General features: G+C 42.1%; 1 protein-coding gene across 2 annotated transcripts; it reads right to left on the bottom strand.

The window, feature by feature from the left end:
* Positions 1-10,336: 10,336 nt before the first annotated feature.
* LOC137823964 (GPI transamidase component PIG-S-like protein) lies at positions 10,337-20,907 on the bottom strand. 2 transcript variants are annotated; one of them, XR_016514745.1, is made up of 13 exons: positions 20,673-20,907; positions 19,975-20,578; positions 19,372-19,456; positions 19,200-19,289; positions 18,699-18,823; positions 18,490-18,574; positions 18,306-18,395; positions 17,738-17,868; positions 15,224-15,305; positions 15,095-15,142; positions 11,438-11,510; positions 11,223-11,326; positions 10,337-10,842 (listed from the first exon to the last, which is right to left on the bottom strand). XR_016514745.1 is itself a non-coding variant. In XM_068629364.2 (13 exons), exons 1-13 carry the CDS (start codon positions 20,881-20,883, stop codon positions 10,726-10,728), a joined length of 1,794 nt encoding a protein of 597 aa, XP_068485465.2. In that variant the 5' UTR covers positions 20,884-20,898; the 3' UTR covers positions 10,337-10,725. The 2 variants fall into 2 exon arrangements, 1 of the variants encoding a protein (XP_068485465.2); XM_068629364.2 differs by having other exon boundaries at positions 18,750-18,823; positions 20,673-20,898.
* Between the last annotated feature and the right edge of the window lie 14 nt (positions 20,908-20,921).

The raw sequence follows: 20,921 nt of genomic DNA, 5'->3' as shown, positions 1-20,921 counted from the left end.
ATTCCATTGGCAACTGCACCACCTGCGGTTGAGGCCCCCGAGCCAAACTTCATGGAGGACCCCCCAAGTGCCTCCACGCCTTTTGTATCAGCTGGAGGGGGTCCTCCTTCAAATGCCTCAACCACCAACATTGCACCAATCGGGGATGAGGTTGCCCACAACTCTCCAATTCTGATTACCGAATCCCCGACGTCGCCACCACGCCAAGAAGTACCTGCTGAGCAACCAACTAAAGAAGGTGGCGGCGAAAACCAACAATAGGCCCACCCGGTGCCTCCACAAGCAGGCCTTTCTCTTGAGGTTAAAAGGATGTGGGAGCCTTTCTCTGCCAAATTGAAGATGATGGCAGAAGACTTCCCCACCATTATCTCTAGAGCTGTGGAGAGCTCCACCAGGAAGCTCCAGGACGACCTCTACACCCTTCAAACTGAGAACAGCACTATAAGAATCGAGGCGGAGAAGTTGTCCTGCAATCTGACACTCGCGGAAATTGAACACTCCCGAGTAGAAGATGCAATGAGCACCGAGCTCCGGGTGGCGCGCAAGGAGGCCACCGATCTCCGTCATAAGGTACAACTCTTGGCTCAAGAAAAGATCGAGCTGGAGAGCAAGATTGCGCCTTATCGCATCAAGGTGGCTGACCTGGAGGCCCTCATAAAAACTGACGCCGCCAAGGTGAAGAAACTGGAGCAAAGGTCAGCCGACCGGGAGGTCTTCCTTGGTAAGGTGGAGAAAGCGAGGGATGACGCCATGGCTGAGCTCGCCGAAGCCAACAAGGAAAAAGGGGAGATTGCTGCTGAACTGGGCCAGGTGCAAGCAGAATCCAAGAAGGTTGCTGAAGACCTTCTCCAGGCTCAAGAAACCAACGAAAAACTCAAGAAGCAAGTCGAAGAGCTGGAGCAGCAGAACAAGGGGCTGAAGGAACAAACTGAAGAACTCAAGAAACAGATTGAAGAACTTAATCTGAGTTCTGCCCAAATTCTAGCTGCTGGATTCGAGGCTGCACGGGAACAGTTCGCCTGCTTGTTCCCCGATCTGGACCTTAGCATGGTGTCCCTTGACAACGAGGTGGTGGATGGGAAAGTGGTTCCCGCTGAAGACTGATCAATTCCCTCCATCCGCTGCCTTTGTGCTTTCTCTTTGTATATAAATTGTAAAAAACTTCATATTTTCTTGTACATATGTTCTGAACTGACATTTATTTTTAATGACAAAGTCTTGGCATTCCTTCTTATAACTTCTTTAGCTGCTTTAACTTTTCTTGCACAACTTTCTTCAAGAAATTAACTTAGCGATTTTGTAAGCGCGAGCATATACTTAACTGCTTCGAACCACTTCGATTTCAAATAACAATCACTTTAACAACTTATAATCACAAGGCAATGAACCTTAGCGCAAAATCACTCTTCAAGCAACGAACTTTAACCCAACTACTGGCTTAAAACATCGCTTCTCCCGATCTGCTTCATCAAAATCGGGTCTTTAATTTTCTCGCCATTGCCTGAACGTTTCCTAGTCGCCAAAGACTCTTGGCGATATCAGCTTCTTTCTGGCTTCATACCTTGGCCATTGTTCTTTTATCTGGGGGTAGAGGTGCCTTTCGGATCCTTCTCTACCTTCCTGAACTTCAGAACAAAAGACCGGGTGACTAGGCGTTCTCTTCGAACCTACCTTAGCCACCTTCCAAACTTCTTCCGCCCTTTACACCATACCTGAACTCGTTCGAGACGAGAAGGATTTTATCTTGCCTGAACTCGCTCATCGGCGAGAAGGTCTTTAACTCGCCTGAACTCGCTCATAGGCGAGAAGGTCTTTAACTCGCCTAAACTCGCTCGTAGGCGAGAAGGTCTTTAAATCGTGCCTCTATATTGCCCCAGGGGTTACATCTCCTCCCCCCCAGAAACACTGAGGACTTTTGCTGGTGCCTCTACATTGCCCCAGGGGTTACATCTTCTCGCCCCCAGAAACACTGAGGACTTTTCACTGGTGCCTCTACATTGCCCCAGGGGTTACATCTTCTCGCCCCCAGAAACACTGAGGACTTTTCACTCTTCCTCGCCTGCACTCGCTCGACGGCGAGGAGGTCTTTATCTCGCCTCAGGACGCGCGAAGGCGTTGAGGTCTTTTAACTGGTGCCTCCGATCGCCGAACAACGATGAGGACTTAAAACTTTAACTGATGCCTCCGATCGCCGAAAGACGATGAGGACTTAAAACTTTAACTAATGCCTCCGATCGCCGAAAGACGATGAGGACTTAAAACCTTTTAGAATGCATGCAATATATCTTTACTTGCCTTAAATCACATATAAGTGACAAGGTCTTTCTTCAAAACTTTCTGAAAACAACAAGCATGCAATCTAAAACACCTTTGAACTTCGAAAACTCCTCTTTTATTGGGTGGCGTGATTAAAAAACCCTCCTTAGGGAAAAAAGAGTGCCCCCTTCAAACTGTTTTAACAGAGACATTGTAATATAACTTTGTGTTTGTCTTTACTTACAACGCTTCTTAACTGTCATACAACTTCAAGTGCGTGGCGTTCCAAGTGCGAGGAATCGCCCCTCCTTCCAATGTCTCTAAGCGGTAGGCGCCGTTCCCGAGCGCCTCGGTTATTCTGAACGGCCCCGTCCACTTGGGCGACAGTTTATTCTCCATCTCGTACTGGTGGGCTTTCCTCATCACCAGGTCGCCTTCTCTAAACTGTCTCGGCATCACCTTCGAGTTGTATCTTCGTTCAACCCTTCTCTTCACCGCCTCAGCTTTCAATCTCGCCTCTTCCCTGACCTCGTCCAGCAGATCCAGGTTCAACCTTCTCTCCTCATTCGAGTCTTCCTCTACGAAGTTCTGGAATCTCGGCGAGCTCTCCTGGATCTCCACTGGAATCATTGCATCACACCCATAAACCAAGCAGAACGGGGTCTCATGGGTTCCTGACTGTTCGGTGGTGTGGTACGCCCAGACTATACGGGGTACCTCCTCAGCCCAGCTTCCTTTGGCTTTCTCTAGCCTTCTCTTCAAACCTCTCAGCAACACCCGATTAGCTGACTCTACTTGGCCATTTGTCTGAGGGTGCTCGACGGATGCAAACACTTGTTGAATTCCCACCCCTTCGCACAGCTTCTTCAACAGGTGGCTTGCAAACTGAGTCCCATTGTCCGACACCAGGCGCTTGGGCACCCCAAACCGGCACACAATGTTCTTCCACACGAAACCTTCGATCTTGTGTGCGGTGATCTGGGCCACTGGTTCTGCCTCGATCCACTTGGTGAAATACTCAATCGCCACCACCAAGTACTTCATCTGCCTGATCGCCAGCGGGAAAGGTCCCAGGATGGCGATTCCCCAAGTATGAAACGGCCAAGGGCTGTAAATCGACTTCAACTCCTCGGGAGGCGCCTTGTGCCAATCGGCGTGCTGTTGGCATTGTTTGCAACACTGTGCATACTTCTTGCAGTCTTCTCTCATCGTTGGCCAGTAGTAACCTGCACGGAGGGTCCTTGCGGCCAGAGCTCGACCCCCGACGTGGCTTCCGCATATACCTTCATGGAGCTCTGCCATAATCCTCGTGCATTTCTCACCATACACACATTCCAGGAGTGGGTGAGTGAACCCAAACCTGTACAACTCGCCATCAATCATTGTGTACTTGCTAGAATTTTTCTTTACCTTCCTAGCCTCTGTCGGATCCAGTGGAAGAAGGCCATCTGTCAGGCACCGCTTGTACTGTGTTATCCAGGTGTCTGGCTCAGGGATAGCGCAGACCTGTGTCATGTTCACCTTCTCTCCTTGACATGCTCTAATTCTCGGCGATCTCAAAGTTTCTTGCGTCAGGGACTTATGACTTCTCGCTGCTTTCTCCGTCGACTTGCTTATCTGAAGAACCAAGTGATCTGCTACAAAAGCTCTCGGCGTTTTCAGAGTTTCTTGAATCACCGTCCTCTGCCTACCCCCCTTGCCTGAACTGGCGAGCTTAGCTAGCAAGTCAGCTCGGGCATTCTGCTCTCTGGGCACATGCACTACTTCAAAGGAGGCAAAGGAACTCTTCAATTCCTGCACATACTCCAGGTAAGCCGCCATTTGTGGATCTTTAGCCTGGAACTCGCCTGTTACTTGCCCCGTGACTAGTAGCGAGTCACTCTTAGCCATTAACACCCTGGCTCCCATCTCTTTGGCCAGCAAAATCCCGGCGATCAGCGCCTCATATTCTGCTTGATTGTTACTGGCTTTGAAGGCAAATCTCAAAGATTGTTCGATCAGCACGCCGTTGGGTCCTTCCAAAATGACTCCAGCCCTGCTACCCTGCTGGTTCGACGATCCGTCCACTGAAAGCACCCAGCGGAAGTCGTCCCCTTCCACTCGTGTCGCCTCAGATGAGAGCTCGACCACGAAATCTGCAAAGATTTGCCCCTTGATCGGGCCTCGGGGCTCATACTTAATATCAAACTCAGACAACTCTACTGCCCACTTCACCATCCTTCCCGCAACGTCAGGCTTCTTCAAGACCTTCTGGATGGGCAGGTCAGTCATCACCAGTATCGTGAAGCTGTGGAAGTAGTGACGCAACCTCCTCGCCGAAAACACCACAGCCAGTGCAGCCTTTTCCAGGGCCTGATATCTTGTTTCTGGGCCCTGCAGCACCTTACTAACAAAATAAATAGGCTTTTGAACCCGATCTTGATCCTGGGCGAGCACCGCACTCACCGCCCTCTCAGTTACAGCAAAATACAACCTGAGAGGGGTTCCTACCAGCGGTTTGCACAAAACCGACGGGCTCGCCAGATACTCCTTCAGCTTGACGAAGGCTTCCTCGCACTCCTTCGTCCAAGCAAACTTGTTATTGCGCCTCAAGCACTGAAAATAGGGATGGCCCTTTTCTCCGCTAGCTGACACGAAGCGAGACAGGGCTGCCATCCGACCTGTTAGCTGTTGAACTTCCTTCACCGTAGCTGGGCTCCTCATAGCCAAGATGGCGGCACACTTATCCGGGTTGGCTTCTATTCCTCTTTCAGTCAAGAGAAATCCCAGGAATTTTCCAGCCTCCACGCCAAAGATGCATTTCTCTGGATTCAGCTTCAGTCTAAACTTGGCGATCGTCGTGAACAATTCTTCCAAGTCTGCAACGTGCTTGCTTTTTTCTGGCGAGGTCACGACCATGTCATCGACGTACGCTTGCACATTCCTTCCCAGCATCAGTGCAAGTACTCGATCCATCAACCTCTGGTACGTGGCCCCCGCGTTCTTCAGCCCAAACGGCATCACTTTGTAGCAGTAGCACGATCTCTCCGTCATGAAGGCAGTCTTCTCTTCATCCATGGGATGCATCTTGATCTGGTTATACCCCGAGAAGGCATCCAGGAAGCTCAACAGCTTACACCCTGCGGCACTATCTACCAGGGCGTCTATGCTTGGTAAAGGATATGAATCCTTTGGGCAAGCCTTGTTCAGATTAGTGAAATCGACGCACATGCACCATTTCCCATTACTCTTCTTCACCAGCACGACATTCGCTAGCCATTCAGGGTACTGAACTTCCCTGATGTGGCCTGCAGCGAGGAGTTTCTGTGTTTCGTCCCTGATCGCCTGCCTCCTCTCCTCGTTGAATTTTCTTCTTCTTTGTCGCACTGGTCTCACCAAGTTATCCATCGCCAGATGATGGCACAAGAAGTCGGGATCGATCCCGGGCATGTCCGAAGCGGACCATGCAAAGGCATCCAGATGTCGTTCTATCACCTCAGCAATCTGGTCCTGGAGCTCGACCTCCAGAGATCTTCCCAGCTTGAAGATCTTTCCCCCGATTTCTCTCTCAAGCCACTGCTCGACGGGTTTTGGTCTGGTTTCTCTGGCGATCACCGCCCTGGCGATTCCCAGCTCTCTCGCTTCCTCAGGGCGATTCCTTGCCTCTTCTTCCTCCAGACCAGCGTTCCCCTCTCCCAGCTCAGCGTCCACCATCTCCACGTCCCTTCCGACGGTCTCTTCTGTTACCGTCGATCTGGGCTTCACACCAGGAGGCGGGGTGGTCGTTACGTAACTCACCGATCTCTTGTTTTTTAGGCTATTCTCATAGCACTTCTTCGCTTCTTTCTGATCGGATTTGATGGTGATCACCACCCCCTCCATAGACGGCAACTTCACCTTCATGTGCCGGGTCGATGGTATGGCACCTATCCTGTTGAGCGTGGGTCTTCCCAACAGGATGTTGTATGCTGAAGGAGCGTTTACGACAAGGTATTTGATTTTCTCCGTTCTTGAACCCGCCACATCTGTAAACGTTGTCCTCAATTCTATGTACCCCCTGACCTCCACCTGGTCACCAGCGAAACCATACAAACACCCTCCATAGGGCCTCAGCTGGTCAAGGGGCAGCTCCAACTGCGTGAAAGTCGGCCAGAACATCACGTCTGCCGAGCTTCCTTGGTCCACCAGCACCCTGTGGACCTTTCTTCCTGCTGTGATCAACGAAATTACTATGGGATCGTTGTCATGAGGCACAACATCCCGAAGATCTTGCTTGGTGAATGTAATATCCACTTCCGGCGAGTGGTCTTCAAACACATCCACCGTCATCACGGACCTCGCGTACCTCTTCCTCTGTGATGCGGTGCATCCACCTCCTGAGAAACCCCCTGCAATGGTGTGGATTTCCCCGTGCGTAGGCATCTCATGCTGCTGGGCTTCTCCACCTGCTGGCTGGGAGCTCGACGCTCCCCCCGTCCTCCTATCCAGCAAGTAATCATTTAGGAAACCGCTCTTAACCAGATCGTCGAGCTGGTATCCTAAAGCCAAGCACGAATCCACTGTATGGCCAAAGCCCTGGTGAAACTCACACCAGGCGTCTGGTTTGGGTCCCAGCACCTTGTCGCCCACCTTCTCTGGCGCTTTCAACCTAGCAGATATATTGGGAATGGCGATCAAGTCCGCCAATCCCATAACAAATTTGTGCTTAGGCGGGCGATTGTACTCCCGGCGTGTTGGTTGCTGGCGTCCTTGGCCCCTGCCCTTGTTCTTCCTTGGATCATAATGATGGCGAGTCCTCTGATCCCTCCTGGCCGCCGCTGTCTCCAGCACCCTCTGTGGCTGGATCCTGGTCTGGGCGCGTGGCCTAGTGGGAGCCACGCTCCCTCTCTTCTCGGCGACTTCACTCTCGTCGGCGATGTGAGCCACCGCAAGTCGCCTAACCTCAGCAAACGTGGCGGGGTGAGCCCTGATCAGCGCCTCGCAGAATGGTCCCGGCAGCACGCCCTTCTTAAATGCATAGACCAGCATTTCTTCATCCTTGGCCGGCGATCTGACCATCTGCGCTCCAAAACGATTCAAGTAGTCCCTAAGGGACTCTCCCTGATACTGCCTTATATCGAACAAATCGTAAGACACCCTGGGCGGTGCCTTATTCACGATGTACTGCTCGACGAAAATCTTCAAGAACTGTTGGAAATTGGTAATGTGACCGTTAGGCAGGCTCACAAACCACTCCAACGTCGTTCCCTGGAGCGTGCTCACGAACATCTTGCAATACACGGCGTCTGATCCCCCTGACAGCATCATCTGCGTATGGAACGTGGTGAGATGAGCCTCTGGATCCTCCACGCCGGTAAAAACAGCCTTGACAGGTACCACACTCGTAGGAATAGGCGTGTCAGTAATCGCCTGAACAAAAGGCATAGGAAAAACACGAGGCGGCGTTGACGGCGCGACCTCTTCAGCAATAGGACGCCCTTGCTGCTCCTGCAGAGCTTGGCGCAGCTCCTCAGTCACCTTGCTAAGCTCATCATTCCTGGCCCGAGAGGCGGCCAGGTCCTCATGCATTCTCGCCTGTTCTATGCGCGAGGCTTCCACAGTTGCCTGCAACGAGCGCATGATCTCTACCATCTGCGCCATGGTCATGGCAGCGGCGCCTTCAGCAGCAACGGGCGCAACTGGACTTGAACGGTTGCTTCTCATTTTTTCTCATGAAAACTCAACAAATCACAGAGAATGACGAACAACACTCCCTTCAGCGACGATCGATTCAGCGATCAATCGGTCAGAAACTCCGCAAGAAACTCAAGAACACAGAAAACCTCCGCAGAAACCTGCAACTCCACCAGAAACCACCGCTTCTTCCACGGAAAACCAAACGAACCAAAGAATTCAAACTTCACCGAACAAAAACTCGCGCAGTCCGCAGAGAACTTCACCTCACCGAACAAAACCTCAGACGAACGGTGGAAAACGTGAAAACACCGAACAAAACTAGATGAACAGCGAACTACGGTTGCACCAGCACACAACCACACAGAAAATTACGAAAACCTCCAAGAACTCACGCTGCGGATGGGAACAAGTTTTACACGGCCCCACGGTGGGCGCCTGATGATCCTGCCTGTTGACCAGAACGTTGGAACTTGCCTCGTCAAACTTGGATCGACGCGTGCACCGCTTCAACCTCCGTCCTCCGCCAAGATCCACCTCAAGAACCTGCAAAAGAACAGAGCGGTGCCGCTGCGGCCGATCGCACTCCAACGCCCAAGTCAGTGACCGAACCACCAAATACTAAGAGCAAAAACACTCAAGAACTCTCAAGGAGCCGTGCAATGTTCTCTCTCACAGTATGCTCAAGAACTCGCAAGCGTAAAGAGTATAATCTGAACGTGCGTACCTCAAAAGTTCGTTGGGGAACCCTTAAATACCTGGTCACTTTCTCTCTCCTGGCAGTTACAGACCTGGACACGTGGCTCGCATCCAGTCGTACACGTGCCATCATCTGGAGCCTCCTTGACTTGGGCGCTGCTTCTGACTCTCTTTTGGCTAAGTTACTTATGCATGGTACTGCCCAGTGCATAGCTAACTTGGGAGCGCGATCTCTACTGGAATTGGCGAGTTAGGGTGCCTTCGTACACCTTCCCTGTGGTCTCGCCGGCCGCCTTCGTAATCTGCACCACCTTCATCTTCGGCGATGTGCTTGCTCTGGCGATCTCCAACCACTTGGTCGCCTGAGTTTACATCTGGCGACTTCATCTTCAACTGGGTGATCGCCGGTTCTGGTATGCTGGAGATCGGAGCACGCCAGCTTCATAACTGGCGACTTCACAAGCCCCCCAACTTCCTTTCCTTCTGCAAATCTGGCGCCTTGTCAACACGCCTATACTGTAGCTTGATGCCACGTCATCACTTCCGACTACCAGGGCGGTAAAAAAAGAATTTAAAGTGATAAAGAATACGAATAGGTCTTATACCTTATTTTTTACTCTTAAAAACTATATAGTTTCCTCTAACACCCCATATTTTCAAAAATACCAAAAAGTTGTTCATTCCAAATTTTTGAAATAGAAGTTTTATATTTCGAAATTTACAATCTAAAATATAAAAAATTTATATTTTAAAGTGTAGAATTGTAGAATTTAAATACAAAATTTATATTTCAAATTTTGTGATCTAAATACAAATTTATATTCTAGATTCCACAATTCACAATATAAATTTTGGTTTGCATTACATATTATAATCTGAAATACATTGTATTTTTTTTGTATTTTTTATTAATTTGTATTATGGATTGTGAAATTCGAAATACTAAATTTTTTTTATTCCAAATCATACAATTTAAAATACTAAATTTATTTTCTATTCTAATTATACAATCCAAAATATTTTTTTTTATATTTAAACGATGAAGGCGAAAAACTACTGCAACGCTGACACTAGAAGTGGAGGCTACTGCGACTATGACACTAAAAGTTGGAGGTAGGAGATGTTGCAGCCAAGAAGGGGAGGAAAGTGCTAATGGAGAAGATGAAAAAAACGTAAAATTACATTTCACTTCTTCTATCTGCAGAGGAACGCATGGAAGTGCAATAAGAATTGCCCCTTCTTCCATCCTTCAAATTTATGTGCGACCAAAATGTACATTAATGTTAGGTGTTTTTCTGGGTCTTGTGTTAAGATTCATACAGTTGGTTTAAAAATTAGATGCCTGTTCTGTGTTAGCGTTCAATGTAATTGTAACCTCTCTGGGATGTATTATGTTTATTAAAGTTTATGCGAAGCATTAGAGTTTATCGTTTGCACAAATATAATGACTCTAACACCAGCGTCTCTCTCTGCTCAATTGATACCTTTAATGGAGGAACCAGGGCCTTTAAATGCAAAGATGGATACTAAATCTTGTAACGCCGCCATCATATGAAAATTTAACATTAAAGGAATCTACTTTTGATTTATCAGTGTATTCTCGTATATGTGCAGTTCCCGCAAAAGACAACATAGATAATAAAATTCCCTCGTATATCTCCATATTTTTTGCTCCACTAATAAGGTTCTACTGGTTCAGTAAGGAGACATGTGAAAAATAAAATCACAATGGATACAAATATCAAATATTCCATTAAGAAATCACATACAATAATAAGCACAATTCAGCAAAATCTAGTCAAATCAAAAGTATCGTTTTTCATTCACAATAGTAGAATGAAGATAGACTTTTCTGAAGTGTGAATTTTGAGTAAAGTGCCTTTTTTCCCCTCAATCTACTCAACTATGGTACAACCAAAAGCCGCCGTGTCAACATTACCTTGCTCCAATAATGTGATATGTCCCGTAAGTGTCATGTCAATATTGTCATTTTCAACAAAATTCACATATAGCAGATCTTGGGAAGAGAGGAAGGAGGCTTTACTGAGGTGCTCTACCACATGCTAGGCCCCAACCACCATGAAACTTCCTTCATCTTGCCATCTCTGGTCAAGAGGATTATGAAACTTTTGCTTTCGCCTTCGCTGCTAAGTACTTTCTACTTTCTTGTTTGTACCTCTTCCATTCTCGTAAAGCAGCTAGGAGGACATGCATAATAACTGGCAGAAAAAATGGCTGCAAAAATAGAAGTATTCAATTGATGCTTAAAATTTTCTCAACTAATTGATCTCGTTCAGCAGCAGAGGCAGTAACAACAAACATTAAGAGGTTGGCAAAACAAGCCAAAAAGAATTTAGACATGCTTAAAGAACAACGTAAAGGCTAAACTTTTTATGGGCACCACGGTTCTTTCAATATCTTAATTCATTTCAGTCTTTGTGATAAAAAAATTGACAAATTAAACAAGAATCATTTCAGATGCATAACCTACATTCCCTAAGGATGCATGCCAAAAGGTAAAGACGACCACCAATAAGAAGCAATCATCCAAAGGTCAAGTTTTATCAATCCACAGAAGCCAGACTATAGGGCAGAGGAAGAGTTCAAGGACAAACCGAATAGATGGCAAAACAATGCTCAAAAGAATAATAGCTTATGGACATAATTGAAGGGTGAAAAAAGGCATCCTCGGCCAGAGATCTCGATTGCCTTGATGATACTGATAAGAGAAGAGATTAACCATATGTTAGTAGCAGAAATCAGGTAGTAAATCTTCACCAAGGTCGGTAACAAGCTTTTGAAATTATCATAAAGTCTATGAAAAGCATACCAGCTGAAGCATCATATATTCCAATAGATGCATTACTTTGAGCATATTTTGCTGCCTCAAGAGAAAACTTCACCTGCTCCAAGACCATAAAATATTGAGAAACCGTATAATTTGGAAATTAAAGATGATGACAACATTTTTATATCACTTCATCAGGCAAAGTGTTAATATACAACAAATTTATTACTACAGCTGAAAATTAATTGTCATTTTCTGACCAAAAATCTAAAATAAAATATCATAACTTACAAATTTTCACAACTAAAATGCAAAAGGAGAAAACATTATTTTACCTAAAATGAACATTAACTGATATGGATTTGAATATTATGGAGTGTTTAACCCTAATCGAGTAGTATGGGACATTCAGTGGAGTATTCAAGTATTTGGTTTCCCCTTCTTAACAACTAGTTTTTAAGTTAAGGGTGAATTCCCCGAGTGCTTAGGTGTTTATCAATTGGTATTAGAAGAGCTGGGTTGTAGGTGGAGGGTTTTGACCAACAAAATGGTTGAGTGAAGCGCTATGAAGTGTGAATTGTCAAGATGTTAGCTCTCAAGGTCGATGCTGTGATAGGGATTTTAGAATCATAGGTGTTTAAGTCTCATACTGAGTAATATTGGATGTTCAGTAGAGTATTTAAGTTCAGGTTCTCCTTACTTAGCTTCAAGGATGGGTTCCCCAAGTACTTAGGTGCTTATTAATAACATGCACTAAAGTCAAACTTCAACACCCTATCAGTAGTATGGGATGTTCAGAGGAGAAATGAAGTGTTTGGTTCTTCCCCTTTAAAAGCTAGCTTTAAAGCGTGAGTTCCTCATGCACTTAGGTACATGCATTAAAGGCAACACCTCATCGCCCTATCAGCTATTAGCATATGAATGGCATCATTAATAATACTGTTATAATAATTTATATGATTTTCTAAGCAAAGTGTTGTGTCGTATCTTCTATGACCTAGAATCCTTGGGACAAACTTCATCACATTTCCCTTTTTCTCTTTCCTTAAGCTTATGTTGAAAGTCACTGATCCTTATAAACATATGAATCTGAACCAAAAGAGATATTTAACATCTCTCAAGTTCTTTTTCGCATATACTCCTTCAAGTAAGAGCGAGTTGTTCCCACTCTGCTTGTATTGTTCAACGAGTTAACATCATCCACTGACATTGTCACTGGACAGCATCTTTTTCTCTAACAACCACCAGATCTGAAATGTCTCTTCGTGCAACGCCCAATCCGACCAGTTGAGAAGGCTGGTTCTTCCTCACACTATCAGGCACGGCTTCTCTTTGCATCTTAGTCAAGCACATGTCACCCACACACTTCCTTCCTGTCACCGAAACACCATTGCGCCATCCCCGTCATTTGCACTGACTTCTTTTGTTCCTCTTTCAACCTTCCTACTTACCTTTTCGTCATTTGTTTATGTACATGTTCTCTTGAACCCTAGAGGACTTTATTCTCTAAACCTTTTTTGGTTTTTCGTTTCTGGTCACCATGACTGTTGGAGTTGTGGAATGTCTATGTACTGGACCTACCTACTCGTTTCCTGGGTCTCCCACAATTACTTTGGAAAAACTTAACAATAAAAATTATTTATTTTCTTCATTTCTTGAGCTTTGGTTTCTTAGCCACGTTTTCATGATCACTGGGAAAAAGACAACGGTGAAATATCATCAGAAAGTGTTGAACAATTAGAAGCTAGACTTCCAACTTTGTGCTCTGCTAAGAAATTTGTGGAACCCAATATATTAGGGACCCTCATAATATTCAAAACAGGCAAATCCTTTAGGAAGAAGCCTCAGAGCATCTTTACAAATGACATTCAAATCCTTTATGGTCATGATTTTGCGAGTTGTGAATCTAGATTTTGATCCTAGATGGCAACAAGCCATGATTGTTGAAATGCAGACTCTTGAACATATGGGACTTTGTTTCTCTACTACCTAGCAGAAGACAATTGGCTGTTGATGGATGTATGCCCTTTAGGTGGGGCCATATAGTGAGATTGATTGCCTTAGAACTAGGTTGGTGACCAAAGGATATTCTCAAATGTCTCCTATATAGCAAATGGTGACGAGTATTTCTCCTACATCAAAAATTACTATTGTTCTTTTTTTCTATGGCAACTCTTTGACATTACCCTCTTCATCAATTAGATATTAAGAATGTTTTTGTTTTCCTTCATGATGATCTGGATGAGGACATCTACATGGGGCAAATTCCTACATTCGTTGCTCAAGGAGAGTCTGGGTTGCTTTGCAGATTGAGATTACCTCCAAGGTTTCAAACAGTCCCCACGTGCTTGATCTAAAAAGTTTAGTCATATTGTTCAAATCTTTGGTTTGAAACACAACAAAGCATATTATTTAGTTTTTTATTGTCATACATCTCCTGGAAAATGTGTTTACTTAATTGTGTATGTTGAGGACATAGTTATCACAAGAAATGATGAAACTAAAGTTGCTCAACTAAAGCAACATTTGTGCAGTAACTTTCAAAACAAAGATCTAAGGTGTCCCAAATATTTTCTAGGCATTGAAGTGACTCAATCAAAAGGTATTGTGATTTCTCAAAGGATATATAAGCTAGATCTATTGAAAGAAAGAGACATGATTGATTGTATACTTGTGGATGGTCCTATGGATCCAAATCAAGAATTAATGGCAAAACAACGTAAGCCCTTCTCATATCCAGAGATATATACAAGACTTATCAGAAAACTTATTTATCTCACTATTATTAGGTCTGACCTATCTTTTGAAATTGATGGGATTAGTCAGTTTATGCATGTTCCTCGCATTGATCACTAGAATGTTGTCTTTTGCATTCTTAGATACCTCAAAAAGACACCAGAACAAGGTCTGCTATATGAAGATAAAGGAAGTACCCAAATATCTAGGTTTTGTGAAGTTGATTAGACAGGATCTTCTACAGACAAACGTTCCACTACTGGATATCATTTTTCATTAGAGGGAATATTGCTTCTTTGAAAAGTAAAAAACAGAATGTAGTTGCTAGAACAAGTGATGAAGATGAAAACTGGACAATGGCGCCACTCACTCATGAACTTGTGTAGATAAAAATTTTATCCAAGAATTGAGGTCTTATGAGTAAAAATCAGAATGTAGTTGCTAGAACAAATGAGGATGTATTCAGATAATCAAGCAGCTCTTCACATTGCTTTTAACCCTGTGTTTCAAGAGAGAACTAAATACACGGACATTGACTATCCTTGTATTAGAGAAAAGTTGTTATCCAAGTAAATTTACACTGTGCTTGTTGGCTTTAATGATCAACTTGCAGACATTTTGACAAAATCCTTAAGATGATGAGGGATTCAATTTACATGATCCAAGCTTGGAACATACAATGTGTATGTTTCAACTTGAGGGGGGATGTTAGAATAGTTTATATTGTTTTCTAAACAAAAGGTGTTTTGTGTTCCATCTATATGCAACCTAAAATCCTATGAATAAACTCTATCATGTTTTCCTTTTTATCTTTCCTTGAGGTTCTTTTTTAAGCCACCAATCCTAATGTATATGAATCTGAATTAAAGATCTCTCAAGTTCGTTTCTCATACACTTCTTCGTGTAGTATCATCCAACATAAGTCTAACAAGCAAAGGTCAAGCATTTAGACCAACAAATCACCTGTTTTCCAATCTCATCCATGATAATCATCCTTGGCAATGACTGTACCTGCAGAAAATGAAAGTTCGATAATATTAGACAGTAGCCAGCCAAAACAGACAGATGAAGAAACTTAATTCACAAACATACCAATCTAGAAAGCGATCCAAGTGTTGTAGCACATGAAAGAAGATTAAAGCATATATGCTTCCGAGACAAAACATCCAACTCCCTACACACAATTCCCCACAAAAACAACTTCATGGTGATCTATTCATTACATGAGAAAATAAATTATATAAATAGCTTAGGCCTCTTAGCCACATGCATACAACATAAATGTAACAAATTTTCCGTTCTACCACCATTTCAAACTAAATGTGTTGCTTTAGTGGCATCAACCAATACCATGTGTTCTAGGGTTCATCTATTTAATGGACAATACAAGGTTATCAGATCATGATTCATATAGTAGATTATTATGCTATTTTTTTAATTACAATAAATAACATGTGAAGTGAATCATATGATTCAAAGACGCATCAAAAGATAGCTTAAATATATCATATGAATGATGTATAGCGCTTAATCTGATGGTTTTAAACTATAGATTTGACAAAACAAAGAGAAGTCTCACTTATTTCATGTTGAAAGTAAGAAGGAAAATAAAGCATTGATCTGGCCAATATGGTGCGCTAGAGTGAACAAATGCCAGCACTAGGCCATCATTTTAGAAGAATGAAAGTATAGTAACACAACCAACCAAAAAGGATAGAGGGAGTGAATGATTTATTTTCTCCAGTTTGAGAGTGACGGTAAAGAATCAAAGTAGGATCAGTTTCTAATATGATCTAGAGAAGTAAATATAATTTTGAATTTCTTTATAAATTTTATTATGTTTCTAATTAAGGTTGAATGGTCAGATGAGAAGATAAAAAAAACCTCAATGAATCATTCATGTTTTTCATGGTGGGAAATAATTATGCATATAGTGGGAATTGAAGGTAGCATTGGTATGAGTTAAAGTTAATTACTAGTGGTTATTAAAGATAACTTAGTAAGAATTAATGTGGAATTTAGAGAGTCTTACCTAATTCATCCTATAAAAGGATGCACTTGTAATATAATGGAAGATATATGAATTTTCAAAAATTGAGTTTTTTTCTGTGAGAACTTTATGGAGTTCTGAGTTATAAGAACCCATATTTGATTTTACCAGGGTAACATGTGACAAACAACCTCGTGACCTATCATTCTTTCTTGAGTGTGGCATCAATATCCTTTCCCAAACTAGATATAAGAACACACCCCTTCCTTTTTCTCATCGTTAGTATTAGAGAATCCACACTTGATATTCAGTAAGATTTCTTTTTACTTTCAATTTATTTTTATTTTTATTTTTATATTTTGGACTTATGGCAGGTACCGGTGCTAAAGTTACTCCTCAACTCAATGCATATCACAAATTGTTTATTGATGATTTTGTAATTGTGATGATAGAGATGGAGAAAAAGAAAATTAGAGAACTAGTACAAAAGAAAATTAGTGAAGAAAAAAAAATTAAAGAGGAGTTCAGAGAAAAAGAAATTCAATAAAAAAGATATAGAAGAAAAGAGAAAAGGAGAAATAAACGAAAAGAAGTGACCAACAAAGAGGAAGGAAAAAATAATAATAAAGATGTTTTTATGATTGAGTAGATATTGTTGTTTTGTCCATTCAATAATGTGAGGAACAGTTTTTCACGATATGTCTCAACAACACATCATATGGTATCAATTAAAATCAATAGTGTTTGCAAGGATTCTAGTTCTAGAATGGAAAACTAATAAAAGGATGATCTTTGATCCGGGTATTATGATTCTCTTGGTGGAAGTGTACTCATGACATTTGAGGATGAATTTCCTTGAAGAAGGAGGAAATGATATGATGTAGAGGGGTCAATATAATTTTGGATTTTCTTTATAACTTTTATTATGTTTTAATTAAAAGGTTGAATGGTCAGCTGATAAGATAAAAAAAAAACTTCAAAGTGAACCATTCATGTTTCTCATGGTGGGAAATAATGATGCACAATGGGAATTAAAGGCCGCACTAGTGGGAGTTAATTGCTAGTGGATATTAAAGATTACTTAGTGAAGAAATATAAAAGGATGCACTTGTAATATAATGAGAAATATATGAAATCTAAAAGAAAATTAAGTTTTCTCTTTGTAACAATTTTATGGAGTTCTGAGTTATAAGAACCCAGATTTGATGTTATCAGGATAACCTGTAGTGATCAACCCCATGATTTATCACTCATCTTTCTTGAGTGTGAGGTCAATATCCTTCCTATCAAAACGGTCTCCCCCCTTTTGTTTTCTCGTTGGTTTCATATTATCTTTTTATTATTATTATTATTATTTGTACAGTTATGTTTATATTGGGATTATAGGAACAAAATGTCCTAGGATTAATTGGATTGATATTGGGATTATAGGAACAAAATGTTCTATGATTAATTGTAATTATTCTATATAAACAGACTCCACTGTCTATTTGAAACACATTGTTTCAATTCAACCAACATATTCTTGGTTCTTTCCTTTTGAACGGAAGAAAATAACTACATAAAACATGCAATTAGTAATTTTAAAAGGGTAGAACAAGGACTACTATTCTCACCATTCTGTGAAACCCCTTTCACTGCCTAGGAGAATGGATGTGCCTGACTCACCAACATAAAGGTTATCAGACTTCAGACCAAGGAGTTGCCGCAGCTGCCCCATGAGAACTTCAAAAAGCATTTGGAGATCCTGTTCCAGAATAGGCATGCTTCAATGTTTGGCAAGAGAATAATGATAATCTACAACACTGGGACTATAAAAATCACGTCAAGATTAGCTTAATATGAATGAATAGTTGCTATGTTTCGCCAGTTCATGAGCATATATTTTTTAAATGAATATTAACTAAAACTAAGCAATTTCCAAACATGCACAAAGTACATCTGCATACATAACTGGCATTAAATTCTTTATTTTATAAAAAAGAAAAAATTATTTTCCAAATTGCTGAAATGAAGTTCCTTAGAATGATAATCTATCAATTATTACTTAGAAGCAAATCAGGGCTGCGAGTGTATCAGTGAATCACACATGAAATAAAAAGTTACAAGATGCTTGTGTATAAAAGTAACAATGAGAAGAAATTATTGTCAACAACATAGCCAACTAATGAATATAAGACAAACCTGGCGAGAAATTGTAATTCTAACTGGATCCTTGCTTTCCAAATCTTTTATACAGCTTTGGGGATTCCAGACAACAACACCTCCCCACATCTGCAACATTCCAGAATAAGTGCTTCATAATATTAACAGACTTTGTAACTTTATAAAAGATTATAAGGAAATTTGTTAAGGTAAGATGAATAACTGGAGATATAAAGCCATTAGTTTTAGAGATATCTCCATTTGGAAGCTTCAGTTGAAGAGGACACTCCTTTGCAGATGGTATATACCTAACATAAAGAAAGCTTAAAATGTAAGCTGTCTTTAATAAACTAGCTGGAATCAGACACTTGAGAAGTAATTTCATTCTCCACACACACCCCCCCAACCCACCTAGTACTAAAGACTACATACCGTAAATTGTGGCAATCAAAATGTAAATAAATTTAGGATCAAGTAATATACACCACAAGTTGCAATACTTTTGACCTTCCTCCTGCTGCAACAGAAGTATCTAAGTGCCACTCATTTGAATTCACCTGTTTCAGTTAGAATATTCATGTCATAAATATACCATTAAAGCATCCCACCAGATATGTGAAACATTGAAAAAACTATGATGAGAAAGATAAAAAAAGAACAGATAGCAGGTTTCCATAAAAAAAGTATATAACTAGAACAAATCTAAGAGAACTCATACATAAAAAGATAAGAAAAACCTCTGAATGACCAATATACCATCATTTTATCAGCTGAACATCGTGCTAATATGTCATGTGCATAGGGGGGGAAGTTACATTACATCATCATGCTAATAAGTTAGTTGAGTTACAAGTTAGACCTAAAAACATGGTAATTGTTTTCAAAATAAACTAAATATTATAAATCACAATTCAAAGTCATAGATGAACATACAAAGAAAGGAAGATCCTTGGTTGTAAATATGTGGCTGTCATGCTTATCATCCCAGTAAGAAAATGAAGACTTTGGCGTATGGTATAAAACCTGCAAAACGGGAGGAACAATAAATCATTTCATCTGTGGGATCCAATGACTTGTAACAATTGTTACATTTACGAGATTTCACCTGGCTTTCAACACTGATGTTTGCTATAGGTTGTAAAGCCTCAATCACGGGTTGTAAAAAAGTCTCATCAATTTCACGAAAATTCCTACAATATGATCATCACAAAAACTTCAAATTGGTACAATTCAAAAGATTCAAACAATCCTGATAATAGATGATAGGACCTACATTATATAACAGGTTCAGTGAATATTTAACATCGCATGGTTAATCTTTGTCTTTACCCAATCATAAAATCACCAACTCTGGCACTAGTTGAAGCAGGTGCATTCTGTACCTGCCTCAACTTTCATAAGTATATATCTTACAATTATAATAGGGTGGTTACTGATTCATGAAAATGCAAATCTATAGAACTGATCCCCAAAAGTGTTAGCATGATCACAAGTTTTCCTACTAAGCCATCAACTTGCAAATAATCTCATCTCTCAAAAACTAATTTGTATAAAAGAAAACTTCCAAGCAACAATGCAATACAAGCTGCACCTTACTTATAATGAATCAAATCACACATAAATTCTTTATAAAACAGAAACAAAGCCTCAATCATTTCATTTCACATTTGATACTAATCTGAGCAAAATTCCATTTCACAATTCATACCAATCATATATCCAATCTCGAGGGTCTGCATTGAGCAAACTGAAAGACAGAACAATCCTCCCATCAGCACCAACAGGCATAAACTCACTGCGAACTGAACCCTCCTCGTCCCCTCCATTAACAAAAACCTTAACAAAGATCTCAGCCACACGCAACACCGCCTCCTCCTCCTCTACACGCCCCACGATCCACGCGTGCCGATACTTCCCAACCACACTCCTCACCTCCCCCTCTTCATTCACCACCACAACGCTGTAAGCATGCCCTCCTCCATACTCATTCACTACACTCCTCACCAACTCATCAGATTCCTCGTCATCACTCCGCAACTTCCCACCAAACTCGAACGCACTAACATCACCCATTTCCACGGCGACGGAGTAATTTCCTCCGCAACCGCCGCGACCTAGGTCCGACATTTTCCTCGTGATCGCCGCTCCCACCTCCCGGCGCGAAGCCTTGAAATCGAAACCGGTGAAAACGGCTTGAAAGCGGCATGGGAAGGACAGGGGAGTCGATTCGACTTGGGACGAGAAGGAGTCGATTCGATCGAAAGGGAGGGGCGCCCGGTAGATTTCGATGGATTTCCACAGAAGAGGAAAACCTGCAACAACGACAACAAAAAATTAATAAATAAATAAATAATAAATATTTGAAGATGAAAAGAGTGAGAGAGAGAGAGAGGGGGAGAAAAGGACCTAGGATGAAAGAGATGAGCACAGAAACACTGATAATGAGGCGTTTGACTCCAGGTTTTGTGTTTCGCGTGGTTTTGGAGTCGATTTGTGGCGCGTGGGTTTGCGTGTTTTCTTCTACAGGTTTTGAAGTTGATGGAGAATCGGATATTTCCGCCATTGTTGATCCAGGTTGTGCGAATTCGAATTCGAGAGGTGGGAGACAAAAATACATACACGAGTGAGAAGTTCCTTTATTTTGTAACAAAACAA

The sequence above is a fragment of the Phaseolus vulgaris genome, chromosome 8 (assembly GCF_051622355.1).
Source record: "Phaseolus vulgaris cultivar YP4 chromosome 8, ASM5162235v1, whole genome shotgun sequence".
NCBI lineage: Eukaryota > Viridiplantae > Streptophyta > Magnoliopsida > Fabales > Fabaceae > Phaseolus > Phaseolus vulgaris.
Note: the sequence above shows the minus strand (reverse complement) of the source record. Positions and strands in the feature narration are given on the sequence as shown.

What these genes read in the sequence shown, in the direction of transcription:
- LOC137823964 (XM_068629364.2), bottom strand. Translation starts at nt 20,883, where the DNA reads ATGTATTTTTGTCTCCCACCTCTCGAATTCGAATTCGCACAACCTGGA. An exon ending in CCAAGGATCTTCCTTTCTTT is followed by an intron (nt 18,824 to 19,199) that starts GTATGTTCATCT and finishes TAACTGAAACAG; the next exon opens with GTGAATTCAAATGAGTGGCA. An exon ending in AATATATGATGCTTCAGCTG is followed by an intron (nt 11,327 to 11,437) that starts GTATGCTTTTCA and finishes TTCTCTTATCAG; the next exon opens with TATCATCAAGGCAATCGAGA.